Source organism: Stegostoma tigrinum, chromosome 15, assembly GCF_030684315.1.
Source record: "Stegostoma tigrinum isolate sSteTig4 chromosome 15, sSteTig4.hap1, whole genome shotgun sequence".
Classification (NCBI taxonomy): domain Eukaryota; kingdom Metazoa; phylum Chordata; class Chondrichthyes; order Orectolobiformes; family Stegostomatidae; genus Stegostoma; species Stegostoma tigrinum.
The window spans coordinates 4,201,503-4,220,484 of NC_081368.1; the positions used below are offsets into that span (position 1 = coordinate 4,201,503).

The 18,982-nt window shown below is 39.0% G+C and overlaps 1 protein-coding gene across 6 annotated transcripts in view; it reads right to left on the bottom strand.

The window, feature by feature from the left end:
• LOC125458673 (phospholipid-transporting ATPase IG-like) overlaps positions 1 to 18,982 on the bottom strand; it is a 169,189-nt gene that overhangs the window by 105,593 nt on the left and 44,614 nt on the right. For all 6 annotated transcript variants that reach the window (XR_009446702.1, XM_059651325.1, XM_059651322.1 and 3 more), the window contains exons 2-6: positions 17,107 to 17,226; positions 14,149 to 14,238; positions 13,792 to 13,872; positions 12,838 to 12,945; positions 2,668 to 2,796 (exon numbers count right to left, since the gene is read on the bottom strand). Coding sequence is in view for 5 of the 6 variants with exons in the window: in XM_059651325.1 (XP_059507308.1) it covers positions 2,668 to 2,796; positions 12,838 to 12,945; positions 13,792 to 13,872; positions 14,149 to 14,238; positions 17,107 to 17,226 (528 nt within the window). In the remaining variant the exon portion in view is untranslated. The remainder of the gene's footprint in view (positions 1 to 2,667; positions 2,797 to 12,837; positions 12,946 to 13,791; positions 13,873 to 14,148; positions 14,239 to 17,106; positions 17,227 to 18,982) is intronic.

The window sequence follows — 18,982 nt, forward strand, 5'->3', positions numbered from 1 at the left end:
ACGACTGCTGGGGAATTTTCTTTGCTTTGTTTTTTTTTCTGTTTTGTTTTTTTTTCCTTTAGTTGGTGTATGTACCCCCTGGGTAAAACGGAGCGGCTTGCATGACTGGGTAGGTGTGTAAATATGTTTTATTTTTTTGTACATCTTACGAATAAAGTATATTTTTTCAAATAAAAAAAAAAAAAGGTGACGAAACGTCTGAAAACTAATCTTCCAGCTCAGCGAGCAAACTCACATCCAGAACCTCAACCTGAGCTACAAATCTTCTCAAAACTCGCTAACGGGTCTGGGTACGATGCTCTTCAGAACACCACAGAACCTTCAGCCTGAAAAACATCCTTCCACTACCACCTGCCTTCTATGGGCAAGGCAATTCTGAATCCATGTGGCCAAGCCACAGTGGCTCCCATGCATCTTAATCTTACCACGACAGACCTTGTCAAAAGCCTTACTAAAATCCATGTAAATAGCCTCAACTGCTCTATTCTCAATCACCTTTGTTAGCTCCTGGAAAAATTCATTCAAGTTCGTAAGACATGACCTGACTCACACAAAGCTGTGCTGACTGTCCCTAAGTAGGACATGCTTTTCCAAATGCCTGTGAATTCCTTAAAAATTTGCTCCAATAGTTTCCCAATCACTGATGGGAGTCACTGGTCCCCAGTGTCCTGGATTATCTCTATTTCCCTTCATGAACAGAGGAGCAACATTAGCCACTGCCCAGTCCTCGGGACCTCAACAGTGGCCTGTGAGGATACAACAACCTTGCTCAAGGCCTCAGATTTCCTTTCTTGCCTCTCAATAACCTGGGATGGATACCATCAGGTCCTGGAGACATATTCACCTTAATGCTCTTCAAGGCACTCAACACCACTTTTGTGTTAATCTCAAAATACCCCAGAATATTAGCATGCTCCACATAAATCTCACTGTTCTTTAGCTCCTTCTCCTGGCTGAATACCAACACAAAGTACTCATTTAGGATCTTATTCGCATCCTCTGCCTCCAAACAGAAGTCTCCTCCTTCATCCTTGAGTGGTCCCACCTTCTCTCTACTTATCTTCTTGTTTTTGATGTATGTACAGAATGCCTTGGGATTCTTTTTAACCCTACTTCCAAGGTTATTTCATGGTCCCTTTTAGCTCTCCTGATTTCCTGCTCGATATTATAATAAATCCAACTTTCATGGAAAGAAATGTCGAAATAGATACAAAGCCAAAATTATTAATAATTGAAAGTTAGATCTGTGGCAATAAACAAGTTGCTAACTAAAGTACTAAATACAAATATAATTTAAGTTTAAAAATTGAGAGCTGAAAGATGGTAAGAAACCAAAGTAATTCCAGAAAAGAGACACAATTGGAAGATACGTTTTACAGGTGGGGAAAAAAGGAGCCGAAGTTACTGTTGGATCATGGAAATGCATCTTGGGCTTTGACTCATCTTGCCTGACAGGTGTAACAATATCAAGATTGGTAATAGACAATAGGTGCAGGAGTAGGCCATTTGGCCCTTCCACCCAGCACCACCATTCATTATGATCATGGCTGATCATCCACAATCAGTATCCTGTTCCTGCCTTATCCTCATAACCCTTGATTGCACTATCTTTAAGAGCTCTATCTCTCTCTCTTTCTTGAAAGTATCTAGAGATTAATCAGAGTGTAAGCAGAGACAAATTAACATTAAAACGTCAAAAAGGTAACAACTTCAACTTGCATTCAGACTACATTCCACACTGCAACATGTCACAGCTGCTTGAATAGGTTGTTGATATAGGTCAGAATTCATTGGGCAGTGCAGTATTTGGTAGCAGCAGGACATGGATTGTTAAAAACTAATGAAAAGACTTTGTTAAAATGAGGAAAAGGTACATTATGATGTGGCTCATTTAAATCCTATTCATGCCTGGTCAACAGTACATGGCATGTTGCTCAGTGGCATTTCTCAGAGGGAGGGCAGAACGGAATGTTTTTATCATTACCTTGAATCAGAACACTCGTTACAGTTCAGGCAGAGCAAGACAAAGCAGTAAAAAGTCTGGAACTTGTATATAGTTAAACATGTTATTGAGATTGTGAACAGGAGTCACCTTTAGCCAACTTTAAATTACTTATGTGAAAGTACAATCTCAATTTATCAATTTCTGGTACAGAATCAGGTGCTCATCATAATAATCATTCAGTTGCACACAATGAAATGCCTGCCTAAATTAAGGATTTAGAAACAAAGTATTTTTAAAAATCTGCCAGAATCTATTTCATAGCTGCAATCAGACTGGATATATTTTTTCTAGCATTTTATTTACTTTACAAGCAGAAAATGAAGCTCAGAATTTGAGCCATAAGCTACCAATATACTTTAAATATGTATATTTAAAAAATCAATGGTTTATTTTCTTTTGAGGTATTGTTTGCTGAGAAAACAAGAAAATAAAAAAAAACTATTTGTTTAGATAATAGAGGAATATAATGATACAAATTCATTTCTTTTGATTAACTCAAAGAGTGATAAACTATTTTGTTTGGTTTGTTTGGTGTATTTGGGGTGCATTGCACTCGAGTTACAGCAATGCTGCAAGTGACTTAACATCCGTTACACATTACACAATAGATTTGGAGGGATTATTGAGACTTTGATATGGTGGGTCTAATTGTGTACTCTTACCTTCTGACTCGATTCCCCATCTAAACTAGCAGTAGTGACATAGCAGGTGCCATCTTCCCTGCTCGAGGATAGCAGGATGAGATCACATGGGAACGTTTCATCTTCTTTCACACACACAATATCTCCAACCTAAAAGGAAACACACAAAAAAAGTTCCATCAGTTTCTCTTTGTTATCCTCAGCTAGTTTGTTGGGTCATCGCTAAGACCATGGCACATTACTACTTTCACAATACAATAAAAAGGGAACATTGATCTTGAGGAGTCCATTTGGATCTCTACTAGCTATTTTCATACTGTTGCTGGTCACAAATCTTCAGTTTACCTGGCATTGTCAAAGATACATTTTGCCTAAAGCTACACGTATTGGTTTGACTAATTTAATAGGAAAGGAAAAAGAAATCATTCAATCTAGTAAGTAACATACAGGGAGTGACTTAATAAGCTCCACTGTCAAGTTACAAAGCATTAAGACGAAGTCACGAAGGACACCAGGGAAAATTATTTTTGCATGTTAGCCAATCCAACAATTTAAATTTGCAGTCTTCGAGGTTCCTATTTACCTCTAGTGGGCTAGGCCTTCAAGAGTTGACCATCAAATAAAATCATAAGCATATAGGATTAAATTGCATTGTGATGTCTAAGGTTTTACATTATGTGTCATATTTGTTTCAGGAGCAAAGTCAAAGTCACTTATACTTAAATACAGTGATAATAGGAACTGCAGATGCTGGAGAATCCAAGATAACAAAGTGTGGAGCTGGATGAACACAGCAGGCCAAGCAGCATCTCAGGAGCACAAAAGCTGACATTTCGGGCCTAGACCCTTCAGAGAGCTCTCTGATGAAGGGTCTAGGCCCAAAACATCAGCTTTTGTGCTCCCGAGATGCTGCTTGGCCTGCTGCGTTCATCCAGCTCCACACTTTGTTACCTTCTATACTTAAATACACTCTACTCAGGTTGAGAAAAATATAAAATGTGAACAACTGATTTCAATCACCTTGACTAATAAAAATATGGGATTTCAAACTGGTATTTTGTTTGAAATCCTGTTTCTGCCTCCTTTAAGGCACCACATGCAATTCGCTGGAACCCCTGAATGTCAGTTTTATATTTGGCAAACTCAAACCTTCTTCAGTCTAACCTATGACATCCACATGTCACAAACAAAGACACCAGGTAAACAGAACCAGGTCAAAATCAATGATAACAAGGTGTAGAGCTGGATGAACACAGCAGGCCAAGCAGGAGAGAAGCAGGAAAGCCGACGTTTTAGGCCTAGACCCTTCTTCAGAATCTAGGTCAAATCAATGATTCAATCACTATGAAATGGCGAAGATACAGAAGGATAAACCAATCAGCTGACAGTAAGAGAATCAAAACTGTAAAAAGATCCACTAACTTTAGCATTTGTACTTTATACATTGATCTCCAAATCATAAAGAATCCCTACATTGTGGGAACAGGCCATTCAACCGAACAAGTCCATACTGACCAACCGAACAGCATCCCATCCAGACCCATCCCCTCTCCATGACTAGGCCAACTAACCCAAACATCCCTGGACAATTTAGGATGGCCAATCCACATAGTCTGCACATCTTTAGACTTTGGGAGGAAACCTGAGCACCTGGCAGAAACCCACACAGACACAGGAAGAACGTACAAACGCCACAAAGACAGTCACCAGAGTTGGGAAACAAACCTGGATCTCTGGCAGTGTATGGCAGCAGTGCTAACCAGTGAGTCACCGAGCCGCCCAAGATGTGAGCAAGAAATCCCTCCATGCCATACGCTGACATCAGGGCAACCAACTATTTATTTACTGATCAAATGTGGCTGATTACCACCCTTATTATTATTATTGCCTGGTACTTCTGAGGTGCAAATGTCCCTTTTCATTTATAAACCACACCCAGATTTTGTACAGTCTTCTTGCACTTGCTTGTGGATAGCTTCAGATGTTGAAATTGCGGAACATTATGCAACCATCAGCAAACATCCACACTTCTATCCTCACAATGAAAGGAAAGTTATTGTTGAAGCAGCTGAAAATGCTGGCCCTTGAACACTTGTCAGATAAACTCCTACAGTGATGTCCTCTGGTTGAGATGACTGATCTCTAACATTCGTACCCATCTTCCTTTGTGCTAGGGTGAACTCGTAACCCGTTCAAAGAGGATTGCTCCAAATTCTTATTGATTCCAGTTTTGCTCAGATACTGTTAAATGCTGCTTTGATGTCAGGGCAATCATCCACTACTATTCTATTGCAGCTCTTACTAGAGTCAAAATTACACAGCATGGAAACCCGACTGTCCATTTTGTCCAAGTCAACCAGATATCCTAAACTAATCTAGTCCCATCTCTCTCCAAACCCTTCCTATTCATGCCCAAATGCCTTTTAAAATGTTGTAATTGTACTAGCTTCTGCCACTTCCCCAGGTAGTTCATTTCATACATGTACCACCCTCTTCTTGAAATAGTTGTCCTATAGGTCCTTTTCAAATCTGTTTATTGTGGGATTGCTCAGCTTTCCTCTGTGTTGCTTCCATAGTCTGGCATGGACACTGTCACATGATCAGACTGCAAACTCATTAAGGTATGCCTGCTGCTGCTCCCAGCATGCCCTTCTGTCGTGTTCACTGAATCAAGGGTGATCCCTTGCTTGGCAGCAAATGGTACAGTGGGAGAATGTGCAAACACACAAGTAAAATTCTACTCTTGTTAATGATCAGTTTGGAGTTGCTACATCTGTTCTAAATCTGAATCGATGCTACTACCACACTGAAAGATAGCAAGGATCCTCAATGTAAAGACAGAACTCTACAGAACTGTGCAGATATCACTCCTATCATCATTGTCAGGGACAGGTGTATCTATTTCAGGCAGACTGGTTGACAAGCTCAAATGCACATTTTCCTCTTACCATCTACCACAGACCCAGCAGCTGTGTGTTTTTTTTTAAGGACACCACTAGCTTGATCACTTGGTTATGGATTCCCCTCCGCAGAATACTTTGTGCTTTTGTCACACTGGCTTTCAACAAAGAGAATCGATCCATTAGCTTGCAGTTGTGGTGATGAGCATCCTTGCTCATGTTATCCTCCGACACTTCTGCCATCTACAATCCGACGCCACCAAAGACATTTTTCTATCCCCACCCTTGTCTGCTATCCGGAGGGACAACTCTCTCCGTGACTCCCCTGTCCACTTCATACTCCCCTCCAACCCCACCACACTCAGCACGTTCCCCTGCAACCGCAGGAAGTGCTACACTTGTCTCCACACCTCCTTCCTCACCCACATCCCAGGCCCCAAAGGCGGCTTTCCACATCAAGCAAATGTTCACCTGCACATCTGCCAATGTGGTATACTGCATCCGTTGTACCCGTTGTGGCTTCCTCTACATTGGGGAAACCAAGCGGAGGCTTGGGGGCCACTTTGCAGAACACTTACGCTCGGTTCGCAATAAGCAACTGCATCTCCCAGTCGTGAACCATTTCAACTCCCCCTCCCATTCCTTAGACGTGTCCATCCTGGGCCTCCTGCAGTGCCACAATGATGCCACCTGAAGGTTGCAGGAACAGCAACTCATATCCCGCTTGGGCAAACTGCAGCCCAACGGTATCAATGTGGATTACACAAGATTCAAAATCTCCCCTCCCCCTCCTGCATCCTAAAACCAGCCCAGCTCGTCCCCGCCCCCCTAATTTGTTCTTCCTCACCCATCCCCTCCTCCCACCTCAAGCCACACCTCCATTTCCTACCTACCAACCTCATCCCGCCCCCTTGACCTGTCCGTCCTCCCTGGACTGACCTATCCCCTCCCTACAACACCCCCCCCCCCCCCCCGCACCTACACTCACCTCTACAGGCTCCATCCCTGCCCCTTTAACTTGTCTGTCCCCTCTCCACCTATCTTCTCCTCTATCCATCATCGATCTGCCTCCCCCCTCTCCCTACTTATTTCAGAACGCTTTCTCCATCCCCCTTTACTGATGAAGGATCTAGGCCCGAAACATCAGCTTTGTGCTCCTCAGATGCTGCCTGGCCTGCTGTGTTCATCCAGCTCCACACTTTGTTATCTCAGTGTCTCCATCATCTGCAGTTCCGATTATCTCTTTTAATCTAATACTATTTGTCTTCATGGGGTTTGGTGTCAAAGTGGACTCCCAAAGCAACTCCGTCCCAATTTATATACACCGTACTGCCACTATCTCCAGTGGCTACGTCCTAACAATGAAACCCAGGATGGGGATGGTGGTGTCTGGGAAATTTTAGGTTCTGTAAGGGTTGAAAATTTTAAAAAAGTCACATAGCTCGTCTAACTTATTACATTTGCAAATTAAGATTTAAAAAGTACCACAATATTATTAATTAGAACTCAATGAACACATGCCTTTCATGCAACTTCCTTCTACTTCAGAGACAAACACATTGTACAGTACATACAAAAGTCGAACCAGGTGATCAAAATATGATTAAAAATAAAGCTCATCCTGTCGAGAAGGTGGAGAAGGAGCTCACAGTGGCAGTTCCAGAGAATGGAGTGAGAACAGAGTGATTTGTCACCAATGCCAAAGCATGAAGAGAGCTGTGTGCACAGAAGCCCCTGAGAAGGACTGAGACAAAAATGAAAACCAGTGTCAGTGTCAAGTAAGGAGGAGGGAATTTATGAACTAGGAGGAGGATTTTTATGAGTCAAAGTTAAATGTTGACTAACAGAATATAATGTGGACAGTATTTTACTTTGTGTATTGTAGAGTCGAGTTCCAGAAATCAACAAGGCAGGCAACAGGAGATATAAAAGTTGATTGTACAACCAACTATAGATATAGGGGTTCAGTAATGCTATGAGCAGAGATAACAGAGGTAGCCATTACTGCTGAGACGAAAACAAGTGCTCTCAATGATTTGAAACTCAACACAGGTTCCAGTAGGGCACTCAGATTGCAAGTATTATTACTCAACCTAATTAGCAGCTGGAGTGGGGAATAAAGTTTGATGCAGAGGACAAGTTAGAGATCTTTGCAAGTCAAGCAGAAATTCAGTATTTCTGATGTGCAAAATAAAAGTGATTTAATCACAAATTGATGGCAAATCAATTCCGTCTCATCACAGGGAATTTAGTGTTAAGGACCGGACCGCTGAATTTTTTTTGAAACATTCAAATGAAACAAAGAACTATGTCCACCAGTCAGCACCTTTGCTCCTGTAACATATTTTAAAAGTTGGCATTCTTGAATCTGTCCTGGTAACATGAAAGATGAAAAGCTCCAACATATCTTTCTTTTCAGCAATATTCAAGTCCTTGTTATCAAGTGGCTCTATTGTACAGATAATAACAATATTCTGACACTGAATCAATATGGGGTTTAAGTTGAAACAAAATTTGGAACAAGTTCAAATAATTTTGTAGGCAACATTAGGTGCTGATGAAACATTTTCCAAAACTGATATTTATATACATGTGTGCACAGACAGCCACTACTGTTACACTTGTATCTGCAAGAATACATTGGGAATTTAAGGTATTTATGTATAGGCTTCCTGCACAGATATAAAACACTAAGTCAGCAGTGGACTTTTGATCAAAGTGAGGAAAGGTTAGTCGTTGGCTTGACAATTAAATGGAAATAACAGTGACGTCAGTTTGGAAAATACACCCAGCATTCATTATAGTTTGTTGAGATCAACCTTAATGTCGATCTATTGTTTCTTTGGAAAATATCAAAAAGACGACCACTGAGTGACAAGTGAAATGGAAACTATAGTTAGAGCTGGAAAATTTTGCCGGAGCTGGAAACGTAATGTTGTGTATTTTTTAAATATACAAAACTCTATTATTTTATGTTGGTCAATGGAAGATAAGTCAATTGGAATGACATTTACAAAGCAAAAAAATGATGAATAGCAATGCCAAGAACATGAGATGAAAAACAAAATGATGTAATTCATCAGAAATAGTAATATCTCAGATCATATGGAAACCCTGTCTCAAGCAAGTTGAGACAGGAACAATAACAAAAGGTCAGAGGCAATAATGTACAAACACAAAGGGGTGTCAAACAAACAAATATGTCAAATGTCAAAACAAAAAATGTCAAACAAAGAAAAGCTAAAAAAAAAGGAGACTGGATGAATACTTGAAGTAATAAGAAATTCAGGGCTATCAGAAAATAGCAAGAAAATGGACTAAATAGCTGGCTATTCGAAAATATTAGTGCGAAACTCAACAAGTCTGCAATAAATTAATTAAGAAAGTATATGGATTGAGAAATAACTCACTCAGCTAGTCATTCATCAACTTGAAGACAGAAAAACGCTTTAAAGTTCTACTTGGAATTTTACAACTGAAGACCTTTTGTGTTCATGTTTAAAAAAACCCTTCAATTTATCCAATTTGAATGTTTCCTTCAAATATATCTCCAATGAGCATGCAATAGCCCAGTCAGTCACATTTTTATTAACCCCTCTCCACAATAAGGCATTACTTGCGCTCACTAATGCCTTTGTTGAATTCTCAACATTACTTAGGATTTATAAACAGCACAGAACAATACAGCAGAGGAACAGGCCATTCAGTCCATCATGTCTGTGTCAACCATAATGCCACTCTAAATTAATTCTACTTGCCTGTACATTGTCTGTATCCCTTCACTCCCTGCCAGTCTTGTTCCATCTAAATACCTCTTAAAAGTTGCCATTGTCTATGCTTCTACAACTCTCCTGGCAACACACTGCAGGAACCTACCACCCTTCGCATAAAAACCCTTAGTATTTGACATTTCCACACTGGGAAGAACACTGACTATCCATACCTCTCATTTTTATATACTTTTATCAGGTCACCCATCAACAACCAATGCTCTAGCGAGAAGAATCAGAATTTGTCTAACCTCTTCCTTATAGCTAATACTCTCTAAGGAGACAATAAGGACTGCAGATGCTGGAAGCCAAAAAAGTCTTTCAGGTGTGAGGCTGGAAAAGCACAGCAGGTCAGACAGCATCCGAGGAGCAAGAAAGTCAACATTTCAGGCCAAAACCCTTCATCAGGACTGGGGAGGGGCAAGAGGACGCCAGAAGTAAATAGAGGTAGGGGGTTGGAGCTGGGTGAAGTATAGGTTGGATTTCATCCATTTCTCGGAGCATCTGTGCTCTGCATGCATCAACAAACCCAATATTTCAGTTCCCATCCATTTTAACTCCTTTTCCCATTCTCCTGACATGTCCATTGTTGGCCTCCTCCACAGTTAGAGGTGTGGCCTAATGTAAACCAGAAGAACAATACCTGATAATGTCCTTGGGAGCTTACAGCCCAATGGCCTCAATGTTGACTACCTCACTGGCTTCAAAATCCCTCCACCCCCAGCCTTATTCCATGTCCATCCCTCCCCCCGTCTCTCTCACCTCACTGAACTGACCTAAGTTGTCCATCTTCCTACACTCCTATCCGCTCCACCCTTCCCACGGACTAATTACAATAACCCGCTACCTGCATCCATCCATCACCATCTCTCCGACCCTTCCCCCCCAATAGCCCCTATATTTATTTCTGGGCTCCCCGCTCCAGTCCTGATGAGGGTTTCGACCCAAAATTTTGGCTTTCCTGCTCCTTGGATGCTGTCTGACCTGCTGTACTTTTTCAGCCTTACATTCTAATCCAGGAAACAGTCTTGTAAACCTCTTTGGCATCCTCTCCAAGGCTTCCACATCCTTTATAATGTGAATACTCCAAATGTGATCTGACCAAAGTCTTAATTTCCTGGAGTATCCTTGTTGCCCTTCTTAAACAGAGGAAAAACATTGGCTACTGTCTTGTCTTCTGGAATTGTGCCTATAGCTGAAAAGGATATAAAGATCTCTGACAAGACCCCAGCAATCTCCCACCCTGCCTGCCTCAGTATTGTGGGGTAGATCCCATCAGGCTGTGGAGTCATAATTAATGTTTTTCAAGACACCCAACACCATCCTCTCCTTAATACCAACATGCCTTAGAAAAATCAATACACCCTTTGCTAATCTTACCATCAACCACACGTTCCCCTTGGTGAACACCAATGTGTAGTACTCATTAAGAACCTCACCTGCTAACTCTGGCTCCAAGCACAAACTCCCTTTGCCCCTGGCTGGATGTACTCTTTCACTAGATATTTTCTCATACATATGAAATGGCTTCGGGTTCTCCTCAATCCTACTTGCCAAGAATACGTCATCGCCCCTTTTAGCTCTCCTAATTCCTTGTTTAAGTTCTTTCTTGCTACCTTCATACTCCTCAACGGCCTAGTCTGAATGTAGTTTCCTAAGCCTTATATGCTTCCTTTAGCTTTCTGACTAAAACCTTTCAATATAGCTTGTCATCAAGGGGTCCCGAATCTTAACATCCGTACCTTTCATCCCCACAGAAAAATGCTGGTCCTGAACTCTGATCAACTGATCTTTAAAAAATGATTCTCACGTGTCTGATTGGGATTTACCATCAAACAGCTGCCTCCAATCTTTAATTTCTCCAATTTAGCACTTTATCACCTAAGGACAATCTTTAAAGTTACAGAATTATGATCACTATTCCCAAAATGCTCCCCCACTGAAACTTTGATAACCTGGCTGGGCTCATACAAGGTCCAAGCCAGCCCTTCCCTAATGTACATACCATTACAAGAAACCCTTCTGGATGCACCAAGCAATTCTATCCACCCAGGTCCCTGGCACGAAGAGAGTCCCAGGCAATACTGGGAAAGTTAAAATCACACACTACAATAACCCTGTTGTTTTTACATCTTTCTATGATTTGTTCACTTATCTCCTCTATCTCCCAGAGGGCTAACTGTAGGCCTCCCAGTAGCCAATCATAGGGATTATACTTTTACTCTAACCATGTTACATTGTTGGCCGAGGCTTCCAAGCTGTCCTTTCTCAGTGCTGCTGCAACATTCTCCTTAATAGTAAAGCAACACCCCTGTCCTGTTTATATCCCTACTTATATTACGTGAAACATTTAAACCCTGGAAAGTTGAGCTGCCAGTCCTGTTGTTTACCCAAGCAAGTTAACTATTCTGGCAGGAATGGCAATACATAACCATAAATATCAACTGAAGCACAAGAGTTTCAACAGTACACTATGAGCAAAACTAGCTTGCATTTACGTTGCATCTGTCATAAACTCAAGATATTCAAAAACGCTATACAATCAAAAGTAGTTTAATAATGGTCACTTAAAAACGTAGAAAACTCATAGTCAATATGAACACAGAATGATCCATGAACAGCAATATGATTATGACCAGATAATCTCCATGCTTGGTTTTAGAGAGAAAGCCCCTGCTTATCTTTAAAGTTAATGCTAGAAGATCTTTCAACCCCCTTCAGGGGGCCATTATGGACCTTAGTTTAATGGTACTTCCAGTAGCGCAGTACTTAGCTTCCTGGGGTAGTGACATTGAGCCTCGAGTGGTCTTCAAGTCCTGCAGTAGGACTTGAAGCCCCAACTTTCTATTTCGAGAGGAGAATTTTAAATCGACAAAGTCACTGTTGACATTATATAATGATTCCATCCTCACATACCACACATTTGTCGTCATGTGGAGTTGTTACTTGTGAAGGATAATGGAGGTATCCTCACTCAAGGTGGATGGAATTGTAAGGAAATCAGTATCCTCCAATCTGGTCAAATCTTAACTATTTTCTCCATTAGGCTGCATTTAAAAACTGTTCATTATGCACAATTGTTTGAGTTGATTATAATATAAGATTTGGTAGAAGGGTTCAACATCTATATAAACATTTCATCCCAGTGGCAATGAGTTACTGATCTTGTGTTCAACCTTAGTACTGCGCTACAATCTAACATTCTGCCTAAAAATTGCACGTAACTTAAGGATGATTAATGAGAAAGATGTGTTAAAAGTTGCAGCTGTAAGTTTAAACAGATGATAATTCCTTGCTTCTCATTTCCTTGTATTTGGGAATTTGTCATTAGCATGGATTTCATCAAGCATATTTTAACTTGCTCAGTCAATAGTCTATTAGAATTCAATAATAACAAGCATATTCTACACATGAAGCAGTTTATACAGTTATTTGCTTAAATTTATCTGATTTTGCAATGTAGTAAAGAACAGAATTGATGCCTTTCACACAGAACAATTTTAAAGTGCCAGAAAATTTACCTGAATTTTTTCACTTTGCCTTTCCACAATTTTCCCTCCGTCAATAACATAAACTGGACTTTTATTCACAGAGTTATCAGCTTTGTGTCTGAGCCAATCTTCATAGCCCTGTAAAGAGAAGAGAAGGCATAATGGGTGAAGATTAAAGAAAAAAAACGAAGGAAGAGAACGTCAGTGCTGGATGGGTTTTAAAACTGAAGGAATTTACTGGCAAATAACCAGATTAGCACAGGTTAAGATATCGAAAGACAACTCTAAGACAAGGGCCTACCAATGGGCACAGCACACATGATGATGACACTGATAAAGGTGGTGTTATCAAAAAACACAAGCATATCTTAGTGCATAGTTGGTGATTTACTTTAATACAAGAATGATTTGTACGCTGCAAATACGTATTTCTACTTTAGCTTCTACATATTATTTAAAAATAACAAACAATAATGTTTCAACTCAATCAATAATAATTGAGCAAGTTTTGTTAGACAGCATCTTCTGAATCAGTGATCGTTACTATTCTAGAAGATGAAGGGCAGCAGATACAGGAGGACATTACCACCTGCAAGTTCTCAAACATATACACCGTCTGTACTTGGAGCTATATTACCTGTCCTCTACCATCACCAGGTCAAAAATCCTGGAATCTCTTCCCTAACAGCACTCTACCTACACCCCAGTAACTGCAGCAGTTCGCCACCACCATCTCAATGCAATTAGGGATAATTAAAAGACATAGGTTCAGCCAGCGCAGCCCGCATCCTATGGATAATTAATAAATAACTGCTACCTTGCTGGCATTATCCGAGTACTAAGACAAATATAAATCTATCTTGTGAAAAATCAGTAAATTGTTCACGTTAAGTAGGCACCTGATAAGTAAAGCTGCTTCACATTAAATCAGGTACAGTTTTACATCTTATGATCACACATTAAACATTACTCTTAACAACTTACTTGTTTAATTGCTGTCACAATAATCACGAAAAACAGAGGAAGTCCACTTGTTACTGGGCTAGTTGGAGTATCAACAATAACCTGGTGGGGGCATAACATTTGATAATTATAGTAAATACTGTTGTTTAGCACAGAGATATTAAATGTAAGTTCAATTTAGACAATGGTGGAAGTGCTTAAACATCCATGCAACAACACCAATATTTAAGATTATAATTTTAAAAGGCTAGTGAACACGGGCAGGAAATACATTGGCCTCAAAAAAAGGTGCAAATTTATTGCAACATTAAATAATTTATTTCATAACGGGCTAATAATTACTAAGTTTAATTTTAGCCCATAGCTAGCTCAGCTTACCTGAACAAGGAAAATAATAAGAAAGTAAAAATTTGCTATTCTTCTGAACTGCTCAAACAGATTTTTTGGAATAAAGTTCCAGTACGTGTACTATGAGAAAACAAAAAGGGAAAAGCAGAGATATGGTTAACTATCACCTCAAAAGATTTCATTCTCATTAATTTCAAACAGAAATGAAGGATTACCTACAAATAGGAGGAGGAGGCCATTTCAGCACTTGTACCTATTTTGCTAATAGTGCACTTGATTGAGTAAATGGAGTTGCACCTCTTTCCCTCAATATCCTAACCCAATGAGAAAAGTCAATCACATTCCTGAATTCTTAATTGACTGAACACCCACTGTTTGTAAAGCAAGGTGTTCTAAATTTCCACCATCCTTTGAAAAATAACGTCTGCAGCTTTCTGCCAACTGCTTAGCTTTAATTTTAAGACTGCCCTACCAGGGGTAAAGGTTTCTCTTTATCAATCATAGTGAATCCCTTGATTTTAAATATTTACAACATACCACTCCTGCAGGCTACACACTTTATCCTCAAATACATTAAAACTCATAGGCCTTTTTCATGCAAATCTTAATGCTCTGATTATAATTTTTTTTAGTTTTAATACATTATCAGCAGATAATTATAGACTATAAGCATTAATTTATGATGTACTGAATGTCAGAATGGACGAAGCTTTTAAAAAACTTTATTCAACGTTATTAGTAAAGACAGAATTTAGAAATGTGTATGTTAACTTAGCAGCTTGTTGGCTAATCCAAAAAATTCCAAGATCATACCCAGAATGATCAAATTTTAGGCTCGAGTTTCCAACACAGCTTATATAAAAGCAATAACAATTTTCTTTACTTTAATGACCTTACCTAATATGAAATACTTTAAAAAACTTGTAGGCACCTCTGATGTAGTAGTCATTCACAAACTGTGTATTAATCTAATTTTAACAAACATTGTGGTGCTTGCTTCAGCAGCATGTAGCTTTTCATTGGATTTTATGCAAGTGGATGCACTACAATATTGAACATAGAATATTGATGAATCAAAGATTTAAACCTATTGTCTTAACCAGTTCAACACATCACAAAAATTAAACATGTTCTCATACAAGTCAATTTTAGAAATCTGGCTTAAAGAAGTTCAGTGGCAGAAAATGAACCGTAATTATACGAAGTGCTATTAATATAATGAAAAATGTCCTAATGTACAGTGTATGGATAACTAACCACCCTGTCTCCAACAAGAGATTCAACAGTCAACATGTGCCACCTCCACATAATTGTTAAAAAAAACTCTAACAGGACAGTAGCTGAAAGTTAAAAATCAACTTTACACCTTTTCCCTATGAATTAGCTTACAAACTTGATTTCCTTCAAAATCAATTCTGGATTGGGAGAAATGTGGAATACTACATTTCTGCAGACTCCAGTAATTGGGAACAGATCTATTCTTAGCCTATAAACCTGCAGCTGCTGCTGCTCTGGTAGCTTTAACCTTCCCTTCAAGTGCTTTGAACCAAAGCAAAAAAGAAACAATACTGTGCAGAAAACAATAGCTATTATTTTTGAATATAGCATTTGTTTAGAGATTTCAAGTATTTAGTTCTAAGAATATAAACATACTAAATATTTGTCTGCACATAAGGAAGAAACATTCAACATCACTTCTGGAGCCTAAAATAATACAAAGAAGGAGTAATGATTGAACCTGTTTCGATTTCTTTGAAAGTGGTTTAAAAGAGAAAACAACACAGGGACTACTATGGAAGATAAACAAACAAAAACAGAAACAAAAAATCACTGATGGATCCAAAAGTATAACTGATAAGACTATAATTATGCTGGTTTATGGATGCCTCCATGGTGCTGGCATGTGCACTGTTCTGGCAGATAAGATTATGTTGAAGCAAGGGGAGTCATATTATAACGAACAGACCAATATTTATGCTAAAGATGTCAAGGTTTCAAGATTTTGATTGATGTTCAGTTTTAATACTGTTGCACTGTCTGATTGAAGACTCGCAAGTTCATAATTTCATCCAGTTCAGTATTATCATTAGCTATTGCCTTAATGGAAAAGCTATTGCCTTGGACGTCATTAATCTCTTTTACTATTGCCTGAAAGTGCAATATTTCCATATCCTGATAAATCCTAAACAAGGTCTACATCTAAACTTCTTCTGGTGATAGATTTCTTCTACAGCTACACATTTAACTGGCTTTTATCCTTGACTTTCTGCATCTGCTACTGCCCACTCGGCTTAAAAAAAATCTCTTTTCTCAAATAATGTTATCAGTGTCCCAAATTACCAGTTATTGAGAATGCTACAACCCTGGTCCACTTCGACACTCAATTCTTGCCAGCCTTCATGCTTAAAAACCATGTGCTCAAACAGAACATAGAGATCATCGTGTGCTAAAATCTCTGTAGACAAGACCCACTTTACTTAACTTACCCACCTGATCTTCCTGGATAGACCATCTGTTTTCACAACTCTGGTTTGCTTCTTCCACTCTAACAAACCCATGCTGGCTCTGCCATGTACTTTATGTGCGTTCTTTCCAAAAGCCATCTGTCTTCCCAATTTCAAAAGTCTCAGAATGACCTTTTCTTTCACAGGAGCTTCTCTTATCCCCTTAAAACCAGTTCCCTTTCTCAATAACCAGTGTTTCATGAAGCAATTTATAATCTTGTGCTGGGCAAAGGGAACTGCATAAAAATTAGTTTGCCGTCCATTCATAAGTTTCTTTTCTTCCGGTTATTCACATGCAAATTATGTTACATATGTTCAAAAAGAAAACCATGTGAAAGCATTCAATTTCTGCCCACATTCCTTTACAACAGTTCCAATCATGTAGATTAAAGAAGAAAACAAAAAACCCTATATATTCCAGGCTGGGTTATGTTTAAACACGAAACGGCATAAAAATATGGGGGAAAGTCAGAAAAAGGCCAACCTTTGATGAAACTATTCTGTTGTCACAGAAATTCTGAGGAAGAAATGCTTCTATCTCGGGAGTCGGATGATGGCCAACATAAATTGTGCGACTGTCAACTCGTTTTTCTTCGCCAGCACACTTCAAACAAGAAAATGGTAAAATTTTGTTTACAAGTGTAAATGAATTTCACAGAATTCTTCATATTCTCCTGTCCCACTGCTTGCAAGAAAGGACAACATAATTGACTAAACCAGATGAAACTTGAACTTAAATTCAATACATAAAGACAGACATACCTTATTTCCAGAAACAACTTTAAGATAGGACTTTCTGTGTAACAAATTTTAATAAAGATGTGGCAACAGAAAGATGTTTTGTTTACAAAAGTCTGATATAAGGCAGGTTAATATCTATTTGTTATTTTTATCAATCTTTATTTGCTTTTCTTGGCTCGGACCTTGCTCAGGTAGAATTCCAGCTCCTTTCTTTCAAGGTGTAGCCATTTGCTCTGCTGCACTGGCCAGGTCTTAAAGCTACACAACCAAACAGTTTTCACTGGTGGAATTGTTCTTCAAGCAGTAGGCTGATTATTAGATCCTTTCTATTCCTATGGTTTTAGAACTTAATGTAATGTATAGAAGATCATAGAATCCCTACTCTGTGGAAACAGGCCCTTCAGCCCAACAAGGCAACACCAACCGTCAGAGCACGCACCCAAACCTGTCCCCCAATAACGCACCTATTGTACAAATCCCTGAACACTGCAGGTAATTTAGCATATATTTTAATTTGTCTTGATACAAATGTTTAATAGACTCCATAATGGCAATGGTTTGACATTTATGTATTTGTCAATAAATGGTCAGAGCAGTCGCAATTAAATGTGTCAATACTTGAAAATTCAAAAGCAAGCAACTTACATGATATGAAGACCTAAATATGAAACAATGTTCCTAGAATTATAAAGGGTGCACTTGATTTTACTGTCTGTTCCAGTTAAGAAAACAAAGTGAAATTTTATGTCAAAAAAAATTAGAGAAACTCAGTTTCTCTCCAAAGATGCTGCCAGACTTGCTGAGTTAACGTTTCAAGACCGGTACATGAAGATATGATGGTGAGTTAATGGATTCACTCCAAATCAAAAGGGTCTCAAGAATACTAGCCACGTGGGCAACAGAAACACAATATCAACTGTGTGTAACTGGCCTCTCCAATTCATTAAAAAAAAATCAGTTTCTTTCTTGAGACATGTTTCAAATGTTGTTCCTATGGGCAAGACAACAAACAACAATATAGAAATCTCAGCAAAGACACTTGTGTTGCATTCACAAACCCCTGTAAGCTCTCGTTCATTTACAACATAAACACTGTGCATGTTTATATTACTGAACAAAAAAACAGTTGGAAGGAACAAATGGAAGCAAATAGCACAGCTCCAAAAGAAAACTCTGGCAGTCTCAATGCATTTCAAGCTACCAAGGTTTGACTCTTCAAGAAAATTTTGTGTGATAAGTCTGCAGGTTTTATTCTTTTTATAAAAGTTAAACACATTTGAAAAGCCTACAATAACACCTTTAACTTCATGGCCACAGATATAACAGGTGGCCAATATGAAAAAGAAAGGAACTTTCATTCGCATTTTTACTACCACTGGGAAAACTACTGCTTGACATGGGGCTGTACACTCATGAAAACATTAAAATTGCAGGGCAGACTGAAAAGTAGAAAAATATTTAGAACATTTAAAACAGGACCTCAAAATTAGGAAAGAAGCAATAGTAAATAGACAGTAGGATAGAGATGCTTGTCCACATATCCCTGAAAATGGTAGAACAGGTTAATAGGGTGGTTAAGGCAGCATATATGTGATGCTTACTGCTATCAGTTATGGCAT